Genomic DNA, 16224 nt, shown 5'->3' with positions numbered 1-16224 from the left:
ACACATACTCGTACTCTGGGGTTGGGAAAAAAAAAAGAGCAAGACTGAGTACTACCCACTGTACTCAGCAAGTCATACCTGAATAGGGGTATGATGCAGGGAATTATCAAAGGAGAGCTAGAGTGGTTCATTTGCATAAAGTGAGCATTTATAAACAGAAGTTGGAAGATTTAAACAGTTGTAATAATTAATTAATATTAATCATCCACTGTCCAACGCTACCCCACGTTGCAACAGGCCCAACCATCCACCTATACTATCCAATTTCAAAAGACTAAACTAGGGTGAGACTAATCACGGTGAATCTGGTTGACCGCCCATAACCGCGGGCACGGCTATTCGAATAGTTTTACTCTGATCAGAGGTGTACAACTGTACCCACAAGACACAGCCCCACGACACGTTTCCATGTGCCAACATGCCACCACGACATACCGGAAAGAGGCCGTGACAGGACCCTTCGCATAACCCCCTCTAGCCAAGCACACCACACCTCAGGTTTCACCCCCGTCCCCAGCGGGCAACGGGCAGTCCCTTCTCGTGCCTAGGTGAATCCGGAAGCGACAGAGGCCGTCGCAGGGCCCGCCCCGCTCCATCACGCCCACCCTTGCCTGGATGCGTCGACTAGAGGAAAGCTACACTACAAGCCCAGCCGTTGCCCACGCTGGCTTATGGTAAGTACGATAAGTTCTTCCAGGGCATCCCGCGAACCGGTCTTTAACTGCCATGGGTGCGGCTAGCAAAACCATGCACCCACAGCCCACCATGTGATTCATTTTAATTAACCAACACCAAAACGGTGGTACTAACCAACTTTACCAATTGAACCTAAAGTCTATATTTTAGTGAGCTTTCCCCATTGTGTGCTAGTGGAACTAAGCATGGCTAAGCAATTCCTAGTCCAAAATCTATTCATGTTATAACCCAAGCTAACGAAGGAGCATGGTATCAAAATAGCATGGCTGTAATAATAGGTAATCGTCCCGTAGTATTATTGCAAAACAAAATGCAGTATTTGAAAGAAAACATTAGGACATTTGCAATATAGGATCAACATGATCAAGTGACAAGCATGACTTGCCTTGCTCTGCTGCTGGAGGAACCTCGGCGACTATCTCGAAGTACACCGGAGCGTCGGAAGAACCGGAATCTAGCGACATACAAGGCAAACATTGCAAACAGGCTATAAGACTACTGAAACAGAGAACAAACCCATTTTTAATGGATTCTACACATTTTTCTTGATTTACTGAGACTTGAATGGGCTTAAACGGAGCACGGATGAATTAGTTATGAATTTTAGAAGATTCACTGTGTTTATTACTATAACAAAAAGTCCTTAAATCATTTATTGCGCAATAAATCCCAGGGCTGACGTCATCAGGGGGCGGCGCCGACATGCGGGGCCCACCGGTCAGTGGCTCGAGAGAGAGGGAAAAGGGGTGCCGGCACGCGGGCCCCACTCGGCAGCGGCTCAAAGGGGGGGCGGTCCACCGTGGACCGGGACCACGCGGGTGGTCCACCGCCGGTCCACGGAACCGACGGCCCAGATCGCCCCCGGGGCTGATCGGACGGACGGCGGCGACCCGGCTCGGCTCAGCTCAAGGCCGGCCGACCGGCCACGGCGACGGCGACGGCGCGCGCGCGCGCACGCGTTGCCGACGACGGCAACCGGCGGCGGAGGCGGCGGCGCGAAGGCGACGCGAAGGCGGCGGCGCTAAGCGGCGGCTAGGAAGGAGAGGGAGGGGAATAGAGGGGAGAGGAAGCCTCACCGAGGGTGGCCGGCGTGGAGGAAGACGACGGCGAACGGCGATGGCGACCACGGGCAAACGGCGGCGACGGGCGGACGAGGTCCGGAATGCCCTAAGGGAAGAAAAGAGAGAGGTTAGAGGGAGAGAGATGAACCACGGCGATCGGAAACCATGGCCAAAGGCGGCGGACATGGTGGCTCTCACCGTCGCACGGTGGGAACGGCGCTCCGGCGGCGAACCTCGACGAAGGAGGGGTGGACGGGGTGGATCTCGGCCACGCGAACCCGACGGCGGCGACGGTGCGGTGCGGCGGCGAACCTAGCGGCGGCTAGCGGCGGCCGGAGCGGCGGGAAAGGCGGTGGCGGGTGGATGCACGGTGCGGGAGCGATGGGGAGCACGAGGGAGTTCGGCGAAATGGGGAAAAAGAGAGAGGGGGCGACGGCGGAGCTTAAATAGGGAGAGAGGGGGCTAGACGTGGCCGGGAGAGGCGGGAATCGCCGGCCAACGCGGGGAAGTGGGAGAGGAGAGAGAGAGGCGGGATTCGAAAATCGAATCCCGGCCATCTCGGGCGCGGGCGCGGGCGGGAGAGAGAGGGGAGTGGGCGCAGGAGATGCGGCGCATGCGCGGGCGTGGCCGACGTGGCCCGGAGGAGGCGGAGGCAGCGGCGCGGCGGCGGTTGCGGGCGCGGCGGCGCGGGCGCGAGGTAGGAGACGGGCCCGACAGGTGGGGCCCACCTATCGGCGTCCCGGGAGAGGAGGAAGGCGGGGCGGCCTGGCTGGGCCTTGGCCTTCGGCCGGCCCAGCGGGAGGAGAGGGGAAAGGAGAATGGGCCGGCGGCCCATTCAAAGAAAAAGAGAAAGGAAAAGAAAGAAAAAGAAAAGAATTTTCTCAGGGATTTAAATATTGCTTATGCTCAATTTTAATTGGTTAAAATTATTTCTAGGGCTCTGAAAATTCCACTAAAAATCCGGTTAGTGAATTTCGACATGTAGAACTCAAGAAAAATTCCACATGTCAGATTCGATTATTATTTGTATTACTTTCTTAGGGTTTTCTCTTGATTTGCACCGGCATTTTCTTAGGGTCATTTATAAATTCAATTTTAGGCTTAGGAGGAGAACTTCAGGGTGTGACAATTATATTGTTATTTCATTACATCATCATCAGTCGATTGCCTTTATATCATCATCTACATTGGACATATAGCCGATTGCTTAAATCCTATCGCTATCAGCTGGTATCGGCATCGGCTATTATCGGCTATCGGCTGGAACCACTCCGTCGGCTTGTCAACCGATCGGCTATTTGCATATCTTGTCAGTTGCAGGATCAAACTGGCTGGCACGCCTGCATCTTATCAACCTTTGGACCTGCACTGGAGCTAAGCAGATCTTCCAGGCCGGTGTGTTCGATTTTTTTCGTCAACACAAATTGGCACGCCCGTGGGACCACGAATTTTATATCCACATGTCTGAAGAAGAAGTCAATGCCAAGATCATGGTCACGGTGGAGAATTTAACTGAGGAACAACATTATCGGCTCGGGAGGCAAGCACATCAGCTTCAATCGCTACGATCAATACAATTCGGCGCATCGCCACCTTTTACCTTTTTCTACTTTATTTTATCGTTCGGCAGGACTTGGCACCTGACGCGGGGCTGCATCGGTGTTCGATCTCCTGTCCAGGTCCAAAGATTGATGAGATGCGGGAGTGCCAGTCAGTTTGATCCTACAACTGACAAGATATATAAACAGCAGATAAAACAGCCAATCGGCTGACAAGCCGATGTAGTGATTCCAGCCGATGCCGATACCAGCCGATAGCCGATGCCAGCCGATAGCGATAGGGTTTTGAACTATCTGCTATATGTCCAACGTATATAATGATATGAAGTCAATCAGCTGATGATAATATAATATAGCAATATAATCCAGTAGAAACCAATCGGCTAGAAACAAGATATAATAAGCACTGATCCGAAGGTTAAAGCATACATCGGCTGGAGGTCCGATGTCATTAAATCCATAGGATTAGATAAACAGTAAAATCTATGTTGCGATCGGCTAAATCCAATATGTATGCAATCCTTGTAAGCCGATGCAATGCCTAGATAACTCATCGGCTGAAACCCCGATGAAACCCTTATTGGCAGTCAAAAAGCAGGCTAGAGATTATGGTTCTAACCACGACTTAGTAGATCAAACTTAACTGATGCAGCACTAGGTATGAAAAGAAACACAATATCTAGACAATCAAGCCGTTGACTGATTTTCAGGGTGGTAGATGTCTAGGCTAATCTAATCTAGCAAGGCGATTTAGCTTATACCGGCAGAAAACCCTAAAGCGAGAGACAGCCGATAGAGCTAAATTGAGATGCTAGGGCTAGATTAACATAGACATATGATAAATAGCCAGGCAAATATATTATCCAAACCAGAGTAATCCAAGAGGTCGAATATACTGATGCAGCCTTGAACGACGCCGACGTAGACGATACAATTGTTTGGACCGGCGGAACATTGGACTTATCCCTTCGCCGGAGATCGAAGACGATGCAGCCCCGCGTCGGGTGCCAAGTTCCGCCGGAACGTAAAAACAAAAGTAGAAGTAAAAAGGGTGGCGATGCGCCGAATTGTATTGATCGTAGCGATAGATTGCATAGACCCCGGGTGTACATATTTATACCCATGGGTTGATACAAGTCCTTGTCGGACAAGAAAGAAACTTTCCTAAAGATAAAAGAAAACTAACAAACTGTTCCTAATTAATAGATAATTTGCCATGCCGCATTCTCTTTGAACTCGGTCTCTTCTGGATAAGCTTCCTTTAGTAGATCAATTTCCTTAACCGAATATAGCAAGAATCCGACAACTGACGACTTGACAACTCTCATCGGCTAATCTCAGCACTTCGAAGCCGATGCTGACTTTAAGACAAATTTCACTGTTAACACTCTCAAAATTGGTTGAGAACTTTTGATCCACTCAATCTTCTCTTTCTGTTTCCCTGAAATCGGAATGAATCCACAAAAATCGGAATGAATTCACAAAATTAGGATAAAAAGGTCGGCCGACCATAATTGGCGACAGAGATTAAATCTAGATATTTAAAACCAAATTGAAAGGGGAAATGATGAGAAAAAAATGGTGAGAGGGGAGTGGAGAATTGATGTTTGCAATCAGTTGAAGGGGAAAACGCATAAGGAGACAGATCAAATTGGCGGCGGCGCTAGAATTTGGTCCGGCGATGGCAACATGCAATAGATCAGATGAGATAAAAAACCGGGCCTAATCGGGCAAAAACCAACAACAACAAAAAAAGAAACCGGATAAAAACAGCAAAAAAAACAAAAAAAAAGAATCGGAAAAAAAAGAGACGAAAAAAATGAATCGTAGGCGGCGATGCTTTACGGACATGAGAAAAAAAAAGGAAGCGTATGCGTACGCTGAAAACAAAAAGGACAACGGAAGCAATTGGGATTATAAAGTGACGGACCAAATAATGTAGCAAAAACATCTTAAACTTTTATAATAGTAGGTAAAGATTAACTAGCAAAAATATATGTGCTTCGTTACGGTGTATTAAAAGTAAAAATATTTGTTTTTAACCGAAGTTATTTTCAGACTGCTTTGATACTTTTGCTTAATTCCTTTTTTCTATCATCTCATGCAAAACGAGGAGAATGGAAGGCAAGGGCAAGAACAATAAAAGGAACGGATCCTTTTAGGAGGGATAAATTGTTTCGGAAATAGAACAAGAATCGGCTAAAGTCCGAATCGGCTGCGACCTAAATCGCTGAGTTCGAGTAGGACAAGGTAGCTGATTGAGCCGATTCCAACAATACAACTCGGTGCACGTCATTGGGTTAAGTCAAAGTGCTTTATATGGATTGCCACGCACGGATTGAGTCCTGAGAAGGCAATTGTATCTATTAATTAGGATATTTTATGTAATTTTCTTATACTTTGAGTCCGTAAGAGTTCGCCTTAGGGGCTTGTTTGTATCATGAGTTGTAATAGAGTTTGGAGTCGTGTCCGATAGAGACATATCATGTACTTTGGGTATAAAAGTAACCCAAAACCCATGTAATCAATTAACGCTCAGTTCAACCAAATTCGGCGCATCTCCACCCTTTCGTTTTACTTACTTTCGACGAGTTCTTGCTTTCGAGTTGGGCTGCATCGGTTCGATCTCCGACGACAAGGTAAAACTTGTTATGGCTGCTTGTGTTCTTGGAATTAGTGCTTCCATCTTTATGACACTCTAATCTTGTTTATGTAAGTTTTAGTTAATCTAGTCTTAGTATATCGATTTACTTGTATCGGCTGCTATTCGCTTTAGGGTTAATGCCGGTACTGGCTAAATCGCTTTACTAGATTGAATTAGCTAAGGTAGCTATCACTCTATGAAACATCCAATGACTTGATTTTCTAGATATTATTCTTCTTTTCATACTTATAGCTGCATCAGTTAAGTTTGACCTTATAAGTCGTGATTAGAATTTCAACTTCTAGCGTGTCTATTGGTTGCCGATTAGGGTTTCATCGGAGTTTCAGTCGATCTTACCTGATTTGGTTATTTTGTTTACTTTATGTTTACTTAATATGCTAAATCTGCCCTTTATATCAAGATCTCATTGTTATTAAATATATTAAGCTTGGTATTTATCTGTTAGACTACTTTAATACTTGATTGATCCCTGTTTAATATATTTAGTCTATATTGATATCTTAGTATAAAGTGGTATCGGAGTATTAGCCGATATATGTTAGACCTACGACATCGGCTGTGCTATGAGCACATATAATCTTTATATTGAAATACTTTTAAACATAAGTGATTTATACTGTCTCGGAGACGATCCGATCTATCTCAATCACTCGGTTTAAACATATTTCGATCTATGGATTATATACTGCTAGTATCTACAGCCGATCGACTAGATTTAACCTTTTTCTTGCTTTATATATCATTGCCGATCTAATTCACGTTACATCGGCTAGCTTACAAACGATACGTCATCGGCATGTGGCCGATCGGCTATCGTTTATGGATTTGACTTTGTTTCTGTGTTTGTTTCTTGTTGGTTGCAGGATCAAATCAACTAGCACACTCTTTGACCCAAAAGCAAGATTTGGACCTGCACTGGAGTTAAGCAGATCTCCCAGGCCTATGTGTGTTTTTCGCATCAACACGCTTTTGGCACGCCCCGTGGGACCCAAGTGTGACAACTGTCCATCATGGTGGACTCCAAGCCCGTTGATGATGGTAGCAAGAAGACTGAAGTGGATCCCACAAACAAGGCCCTGATAACCATTGACATGCTGACACTAGAGCAGAGGGCAGAATATGATGCTTGGTTGAGCAAACTATAGAACACATATTTTGATTCTTTTGCTCTGACTCGTCAGGGAACAGTGATTCAAAAACATAAGGTAGAAATCCCACCTCCTCCAGACAGTCAAGCTTCAGGTTCTGGTACTTCTGGCGACAACAAGGAAGAAGGCAAGGAGGAACTTAAACAAGAAGATGTCAACCTTGAGTTCAAGAACTTCCAGGAAAGTGTTGACTATGCGGTTAATCATGCTCTAATCAATCAATCAGGAATATTGGCTAATGTGATGAGCAATGTGATGGAGAAGATGATGGATCGCAAGTTTGAGGAAAGAGGAGCCAGAGGTCCTGTTTTTCTCCCTGGTGATAAGTTTCCTAACTATAGGACCGTGATTACAGATGGATTGCCTGTTTCAGGCATAACTTCAGGACAGCTGATTGCATCGACATCGGCTCAACCAAACCCAATGGGGGCAACTTCGGCACAGCCGAACCTGTTGGAACCAAATCTGCCTCAGACCAATCTGTTGGGATCTACATCGGCTTAGCCTAATCCGATGGCATCAGCGTCGGCACAGCCGAAGACAAATGTGCTCTCATCGGCTCATAAACAGCCAGAGTTCTAGCCTCGTATTCTGATGAGACCACAACCTCGGCATGTTGGTTGCAACATTCCTCAAGTTAACCAAGAGCAGATATCGGCTATGTTCAATGCTTCTCAGCCAATGCAACAACCTATCCAGCAGCCTGTTCAATAGTCGATTCCTCGTATACCAATTAGGCCTCAAACTCCAATTCAGCAAACTCAGCCGATCGGTGCTCAGTTCATATCTGATCCAGTTCAGCAGCCTTATATGGTACATCAGACTCCTCCACCTCATGCTGGGGGCAATGTCAACCATATGTTTCAACCATACTCACCTCAAGGGCAGTATCGGCCAGCACCTTCACCACAACCGCAGTTTGTGCCTCAATTCAATCAATATGATGCAATGCAACAGCAATTTCAAGGCACACCTCAGCAGCAGAAGCCATGGGTCGATATGATAGCCGACATCATGAGGGAGCAGTTTGGATTCAAGCCTAAGGATTATGGTAATTTGTATCGAAAGCCCTATCCTGAGTACTTTGACAGGGTTCCATTACCATACCGATACAAGGTACCAGATTTTTCCAAGTTCTCAGGGCAGGACAGTGTATCAACCTACGAACACATCAGCCGATTTTTAGCTCAGCTGGGAGAGGCATCGGCTAATGATGCTCTGAGGGTTAGGATGTTTCCATTGTCTTTATCCAGATCGGCTTTTACTTGGTTCTCCAATCTTCCAACAGTTTTGTTCGTGTACCACTATTATTGCACATTGAGGCAGACAGGCAGAGCTTTTGCCCTCCTTTCAAAAAAGAAAAACAATTATTGCTCATTTTTCATTGCACGAAAAACATTCAGCATAAAAGAAAAATCATGTCATCCCTATCTCTTGTTTCCTTCCTGGGTGTTGCACAAGTGCACAATAAAGTTGTCAGTACAATGCAACAGGATAGAAGCTAACTGTTTTTTATAAATGAAATGAAGTAAAATAAAAATATTCTACTCCATCCAGTAAAAAATATTTAAAAAATCGACTGAATTTTTCCCCTAAATGTCAAATACTCCACTATCTACTATAGGGAATTTTATCTGAAAAAAAATTCTCTTCCCCCCAAAAGAAAAAAAAAGCCCAAGAGCTTCAGAACATCCTCTCAGCCCAACCCATCTCCAAGCCCAACTCAAAACACCATAATATGGGCTTTACAATCTCCGTCCGGCCCATATGAAAATATCCGGCCCATAAAAAATATCCGCCCCCGGAAGACCACGCCACGACACCGAAACCGACTTCCACACGGCGCGGGCCCCACATGTCACCCTCACGCCGAATAACGCACGCGTCCCACGAGCCAAACCCCAACCCAAACCAAAGCCGAAACAAAAACAAAACACAAACCACACGCCACGAAACGAACAACAACAAAAACGAAAAAAAAGAAAAAAAAGAGAGAGAGAGAAAAAAAAAACACACAACCGCGTCGCCCTCCTCCGCCTCCTCGCCGCGGCGGCCAAGTCACCCCCCCCCCCCCCCCCCCCCCCCCCCCGCCGCCGAGTCGTCGCCTCCATCCTCCTCCTCCTCCTCCACCTCCTCGCGGTTTCCATCCCATCTACCCCCCGAAGCCTTGGCAACGAAGGATTCGTGCTCCGATTTGGAGAATTGGGGGTGGGGGATTTGATCTTGTGGTGGTTTGGGTGATCGGTGGCGATGGGGGAGGGCGCGGCGGGGTCGTGGTACGTCACGAGGGATGAGGTCGAGAGGGGTTCGCCGTCGAGGAGGGATGGCGTCGGCGCCGCCAAGGAGGCCGAGCTCCGGGCGACCTACTGCTCCTTCATCCGCGACGTCGGCCTCAGGCTGCAGCTGTAAGATCGATCTTCTTCCTTCCTTTCCATCTGGTTGTGGAATTCGATCCATTCTCGCACGCGGCGTGCGCGTTAAATCTGTTGAGAGTGATTTATATGTTGTTGGTTGGTTGCTGTTGATGGATGCGTTGGATTTGGGTTTTTTCCTGATGAAAGATGCTAATTTAATTTTATTTTTGCAGGCCTCAGGTGACAATCGCGACGGCAACCTTGCTCTGCCATCGCTTTTATCTCCGACAGTCTCACGCCAAGAACGAGTGGCAGGTAAAAAAAAAAAACATGCAGTTCTTCAGATATGGATGCGCACATTTGTTTGCCCACTAGTTGTGGCACTATCCAATGTTGAAAATCTTCCTCTGAGGTTATAGTGACACTGATAATTAAAGCTAATCTGCCATTGCCAACAGCGAGTGACCAAACGCTTTTGCATCAGCAAAAATCAGTGGTGCCATTTCATCCGTTAACCAACTGTTTCGTGTTTTCTGCAATCGATGTTCTGTGCCTGTAGCACACTGAGATGTAATGGCCGATCCAGGATCAAAACCCCAACCCTGCGGAGAATGTATCAAAAGATTATATATTTCAGTTTCAATGCAAATATGAGAAATTATGGGGTCAGTTGACCCCGCAGGTCATAACGTGGCTCTGCCACTGCTCCTATCCACAAAAATATAACTATGTATAAAGCAATCTATATTTGCCACCATAAAAACTCTTGGGCTAGAAAGCTCTATGCACTCCATTGAGGGTAAAGGTGTTAACACTTACTTTTTTTAACCATGTGGTATAACTAACTTCATTTCTTACTTGTGTAGATGTTTTCGGAAGTTAAAACTTCCTATTTTTATCCGTTGGATCCTAACATTACCTGACTATGTACCATCCTCTGGGGTTAGTCGAGGGTAGTGTAGCCACGTGGGTTGTTAAGAAAATTACACCGGCATGGATATATGGATACATACAAGCTGGTTTGATGTAAATGTGTATAATCATTTGGAGCACCGTTGATTGGATCATTCCTTATGTGGTGTACTGGTCGTTGGAGTGATAAAAACTTCCCATGAGGGGTCTTTTATGAAATATAAGCGTTGAAAATTTTCACTTCGACTTGAAGTTCGCCCATTTAAGTAATGAATCTGGAAGTGAGGTATAGCTTTAAGCAATTTTACTCGGAGCACCAAAAATTGCAATTTTGGGCAAGACACGTGATTCTTGGGAGCGACTTTATCAAACTTGAAGGCAATTCTTTCTATTAGTACTATTTACCAGTAAGTAATAACAACTTGTCTTTATTGCTATTTGCCTTTTCCAATATAGGTGCTTATTTATTTCTAGCCATGGGAAATTTAATCCTAGATTTGGGCCCATGGTACTAACTAACACAAATGCGCAAGTTTATTTAACCATTTTTGCTATTGAACATGTAAATCATAGTTACTATCTGTTATTCCAGACCGTTGCAACTGTCTGCGTATTTCTTGCTTCGAAGATTGAAGACACGCCTTGCCCATTACAACGTGTCATCATTGTGGCATATGAAACCATGTACCGGAAAGACTGTCACGCTGCTCACAGAATCTTCCAGAAGGTGCTTAAAACTTTCCATTTTTTCTATTAGTATACTCTTGCTATATAACCGGCTTCTTTGGCATAACTTTTCTTACTAAAAGCAGGAAGTTCTTGAGAAGCAGAAAGAGCTCATTTTGGTAGGGGAGACGCTGTTGCTTTCAACAATTAGGTTTGATTTCAACATACAGCATCCTTATGAGCCACTAAAGCTCGCTCTCAAGAAGCTGGGCATTTTCCAGATGGAAGTGAAACAACTTGCGGTGAATCTAATAAATGATGCGTAAGTTCTTTGCGTCACCTTGTTATTTGTTTATTCTTGAAATTGCAACTCTGTTGTTTCTGAGTTGGTACTGCTGTCCTGTTTATGCAGGATTCGGACTACTTTGGTTGTGCAGTTTAAACCTCACTACATAGCAGCAGGGTCCCTCTACCTTGCTGCTAAGTTTAATAATTTTAGACTTCCTTCTGATGGAAAAGTATGGTGGCATGAGTTTGATGTTGCTCCAAAGCAGTTACAAGGTACAATCCTTATAATATGGATTCATGAAGTTTTAGCCTTTTTTCCAGGGTTAAATCAGACCATTGCCATTTGTTTTCAATTAGTGCCATCGATTTTCCATCGTGCTGATGATTTATTCCACCTGCAGCTGTTATCCAACAAATGACAGAGCTATTTATGGGAAGAAACCCATGCTCCATGGGTCCCGCCATCAGGCCACCGCCAACTCCAAGTCTGATGGAGAGACAGCAGGTGATCAGGCCACCACCAACTCCAACTCTGATGGAGAGACAGCCGATAATCAGGCCACTGCCAACTCCAACTCTGATGGAGAGTCAGCACATAACACACTCTTTGGGCGCTGTTATGAGGCATACACACTCTTCAATAAGAAGTCTAAGCAATAACTTTGATAGAGAGGCTTCTAGGTCTTTGCCTTTGAACATTCCAGCTAATCGCAAACCAACTGTTTGCCCAGCAAGGAATGAAGGCAATCAGTCACTGCGAATGCATATGGGTCATAGCAATGGCAGTGATGCAAGGTTTGAGAAACAATATTCCCGGGGAGCTCTGAAAGCAGATCATGTTTACCATGTTGTCAGCGGACAGAAGGATCTTCATGTGACAGGAATCAGGGACTTGGTTAGGCAGAAGAGAACATTCCATGAAGTTGGAGAGCATCCAGCTCCTATTGATAAATCTGACACTAAGTCCTGGATCAGGAAGCAACATGGAAGAAATGTGATAGTTGTTGACACTAAGTCATCATCTTGGAAGAAACAGAAGCTGTGATTTTAGAGAAGTTAGTCGTATCTATTTGTAAAGACCCATTGTCTCGATCTATAGTTTCCCACCAAAACAACGGTTTCTTAGAATGATGAGATGAAGTATCATCATGAAAGATGATATGGATCGAGTAACTTAATCTGCTGGCGTACAGCAATTGCTCATAATTTGCCTTGGGAAGACAACAAAGTGATTCAGATTCATATTTCAATGATAATGTATGCCATTTTTCCCTGTATATATATATGAATAGAGATCAAAAGCGCTAACTGTGAGTAGAATCAGCCATGTGGCGCAAAGTTTTGTAATCTGATTTCATGTGTGATAGCATTTGTTTTTCTTCTAATGTAGCCTAGGAAACATTTTCCTTTCTTGTAGTGGGCCTAGGAAACAATCTTGTATAATCATATATACCTTTGTTAGCGTTTATATAATGAAATTTTGTTTTCATTGGTTTCTGATTGTCGGCTCAAGTTTGAAAGCTGACCTGCGTATATTCTGCAATTCTGCAGTTTTGACGTTGTTAAGAGTAAATCGCGGCGGCGGCAGGAGGTGGAGTCGCGCGCTCGTAGAGGAGAGGAGGTGAGGATTGATTCGATGGGTTGTTTTTGACGTGATTATGGGTGACAGTGTAAAATATGCGGCCGTATGCGTGTCTCATGCATCAACCCTTGATGTCATGGATGGGTTTAGGGCTGACTTGAGATTCAGCCCCTTTGAACATGCTCATAGAAATGTTATAAGTACTTTTATTTTACTAGCAAATATGCTTAGCGTTGCACTGGGTGAATATCACAAATATGGATGGTTAAGATTGCTTGTGTACTTATAACACGTGCACAAAAATATTGAATTTGTACATACCTTACAAATATCTTCAAATTTTATACAGATGAACTGTTGTGTAAATCGTACGAATTCCATATTATCGTGTTGATCTGTAGCATTATTGATGAGCCCATCTATGGTAATAATTTTGAAGTTTGTTGCTCAACGAATTTGCATTGGCTATGTATCTTAGTGTTGATATGTCACTACTACAAAAACACATACAAAGATCGGTACTATAGGTGCCGATCTGTATATACACATATACTATAAGTGCTGGTTTTTTAAAAATAGTATCAGAGCTGACCCTCGCGGTTGCTCATACGGATTAGTATGCGGGCACTTGGCATAGCATATGGCACGTCATTGGACGTACGGACGTGTGCTAAGAGGGGTGGGGCATATGGCGCATGGCGCATGTGGGCTCTGTGTAAGGCATATGGCATGACACTGGGTGGGCATATGAATGGGCCAGTTGCGGCGGTAGCGGCGGCGGTGGCCTTCTTCGTCATGTCCAGAACTCTCTTCCACATCGGCGGCGGCGTGCGCTGGGGCGGCGGTCGGAGCAGCCGCCGGCGGTAGCGGGGAGCAGTGGTGTGGTCCGCGCCGCCGCGGCGAAACGAAGGAGGGGGTGATTGCGGTTCGGTGTCGTGGGCTGGGCCGCACCCGAGAAACGGCCCGAAAAATAGCGCGAGGCGAAGCACTAGCACTAGGGACTTGTTTGTAAAAACAAAAAAGTCAAAAATAACTTATATAATTACTCTATAAAACACAGAGGACTAGGAAGTACTACTAATCATAGTATCACTAGCTAGCAACGACGTGTTTGTACTCAACAGAATTGTAGATAGGGCTCGCCGTCCGGCGGGAGGTCAGGCGTGCAAGATTCCACCCTGACGAGGCTCTCGCGGTAGGCACGAAACCAAGAATTGGTGTGCCAGAAATGTCCACAGTGTCTCGGAACAATAGTGCGACCCACCACCCTCCTCCTTGCTGGTGTCGTCGTACAGCAACTTCCAAGCCCAGGTCACCACCACCATCTGCACGCCGCCGTCGCCGGACTCGAACGTGGCCACGGCGTTCTTCCTGCTGCCCTTGCTCCAGTAGGCGAGTGGCGCGGGCGGCGGAGGCATCCCCACCCGCAGCCGCCGCACCCACCTCTCCTCCTCCTCCAAGGCCCAGACGTCGAGGTGCAGCTCGGTCATCGTCCACACGGCCGGCGTGCCGCGCATGTCGATCATGGCGACCAGTTCGTCCTTGGCGAGGCTCACCGGAGGCGGCGGCAGCAAGCGGAACGCCTCCGACACCGTGTCGAACGACGATATCTGTGGCTTGCCGTTGTGCAGGTAACGGGGGCGGCACCAGTATACGGTGTCGCCGATGGTCTCGCCGACGACCATGGTGCAGCGGTGGTAGTCAGGGCCGCCGCCGAGCCGCCGTGGCTCGGCGGCGCCGGTGGAGAGGATGTAGGTGGCATCTACATCTAGGAGTGGGCGGTGGCACAGCACGCGGTACTCGCCGGACGGCCGGTGGAAGTAGAAGCCCAGTGCCCGCAGCTCGTTATCATTTGGCCGCGACGACGGCTCAGGGCTCACCGGCGGTAGATTGACGAGCTGCCGCGTCGCCGGGTTGCAGATGAGCATGCTCCCCTTCTGCACTCTTCTGAACAGCAAGAGGCCGTCGCAGGTAGCCTCCAGGCCCAAGCAGAATCTGTCGCGGTGGAGCAAACGCCGGCAGCCGGCGATGTCGCCGCCGTCGTCGATGCGTGGAACGGCCGTGGCTGGGAGGGAGGTCAAGGTGTTGAAGGGGGTAACGTAATAGCTGGGGTCCGTGTTGCCGAGGAGCTGAAGCGGGCGGCGGCGGGAGTAGGCGGTGATGAAGTAGTGGGCGGTGGTGATGCGGCGCCAGGTCCGGCAGACGGCGCGGGAGCGGAGGACGGCCTTCGCCGGTAACCGCAGGAGGATCTCGCTCACCACGTCGTCGTTCATCGCGGCGCGAGCTAGGCGATCGATGGCCTTAGGTTTGCCAACTTGGCGTGCCCGGTTGCTACATATATATATATACGTCATGGTGTACGTTAAAATACAGATTCATATTACCTAGTGCTTTATTTGTTAGAGTTTGTCTCAAAAATATGCACAAAGAACGTAGATCGAGTTATAATAGGTTTAGATGACACCGTACCTCACATGTTGCTGCGAGATACTCATGTATACATTGTAGCTGCTAGATTTCAATATTGGACTAGAAAAGGTGTCCGTGCGTTGCGATAGGAAAAACTAATGTTACGATGATTATAGTTATTTTATAGTTTCATAGAAATTATATATATTGGATACTCCTGGACATAAATAATGAATTAAATCTATGTCTAATTCTATATCATGACAAAGAAATAATTACATTTCGTTGACTCCATCTAGCTAGAAATAATTTATTATAAAGAATGAAAAACTATATCAAATTTCAGCAATTTTTAATGCCTCAAAAAGTGCTTAAACTAAGTTTGCTAATTGAAAAATAGTTTAAATCAAATGAAAGAAATAAAACACAATTAGGCCCATAATTAGAAGGACGTTGTGTCCACCTGTTTAAGTGCACTGGGCTCATGTGACAGGCCACGGCCCAAGTCGGCATAAGTGCGCTGAGAGTCATTGAATTCGATCGAACGGTTAGGATCACTGTGATTTAGATAAAACATTGTTTGTTGAAACCCTAACCCTAGATTCATTCCTCTTCTCTCCCACTATGAGCGGTGGCGCACTCCCCCACCACGAGCGACGGCGCGGCGCCCTCCCTTAGCACGGGTGGTGGCGGCGGCGTCCTTCCCTTCCGCGAACGACGGCGGCGGCGCCCTCCCTCCGCATGGGCAGAAATGGCGGCTCCCTCCCCACCGTGAGCGACGGCGTCCTTCTGCGGCTTCAACGGGCGGATCCGGTGGCAACGGCGATGTCGACGGCTTGTCGCGGGTGGATCCAACGACGGCGGTGTCGGCACGGATCCGGCGG

At 46.7% G+C, this 16224-nt stretch overlaps 1 protein-coding gene and 1 pseudogene across 1 annotated transcript; one reads left to right on the top strand and one right to left on the bottom strand.

Annotated features, from left to right (window-relative positions):
- Positions 1-9126: 9126 nt before the first annotated feature.
- LOC127764364 (cyclin-T1-1) lies at positions 9127-12834 on the top strand. Its single transcript, XM_052289243.1, has 6 exons — positions 9127-9534; positions 9717-9798; positions 10988-11122; positions 11208-11383; positions 11474-11622; positions 11751-12834. Exons 1-6 carry the CDS (start codon positions 9380-9382, stop codon positions 12392-12394), a joined length of 1341 nt encoding a protein of 446 aa, XP_052145203.1. The 5' UTR covers positions 9127-9379; the 3' UTR covers positions 12395-12834.
- A 1214-nt stretch (positions 12835-14048) lies between these two features.
- LOC127761207 (putative F-box protein At3g10240) lies at positions 14049-15204 on the bottom strand (annotated as a pseudogene).
- Between the last annotated feature and the right edge of the window lie 1020 nt (positions 15205-16224).

The sequence above is a fragment of the Oryza glaberrima genome, chromosome 2, assembly GCF_000147395.1.
Source record: "Oryza glaberrima chromosome 2, OglaRS2, whole genome shotgun sequence".
NCBI lineage: Eukaryota > Viridiplantae > Streptophyta > Magnoliopsida > Poales > Poaceae > Oryza > Oryza glaberrima.
The sequence above is the reverse complement of the archived record's forward strand: the minus strand, read 5'-3'. Positions and strand labels throughout refer to the sequence as shown.

Bases quoted from the DNA above. Each gene is read 5' to 3' on its own strand.
- LOC127764364 (XM_052289243.1), top strand. From the start codon at position 9,380: ATGGGGGAGGGCGCGGCGGGGTCGTGGTACGTCACGAGGGATGAGGTC. The intron at 11,123-11,207 runs GTGCTTAAAACT...TACTAAAAGCAG, and splicing joins CTCACAGAATCTTCCAGAAG to GAAGTTCTTGAGAAGCAGAA. The intron at 11,384-11,473 runs GTAAGTTCTTTG...CTGTTTATGCAG, and splicing joins GTGAATCTAATAAATGATGC to GATTCGGACTACTTTGGTTG.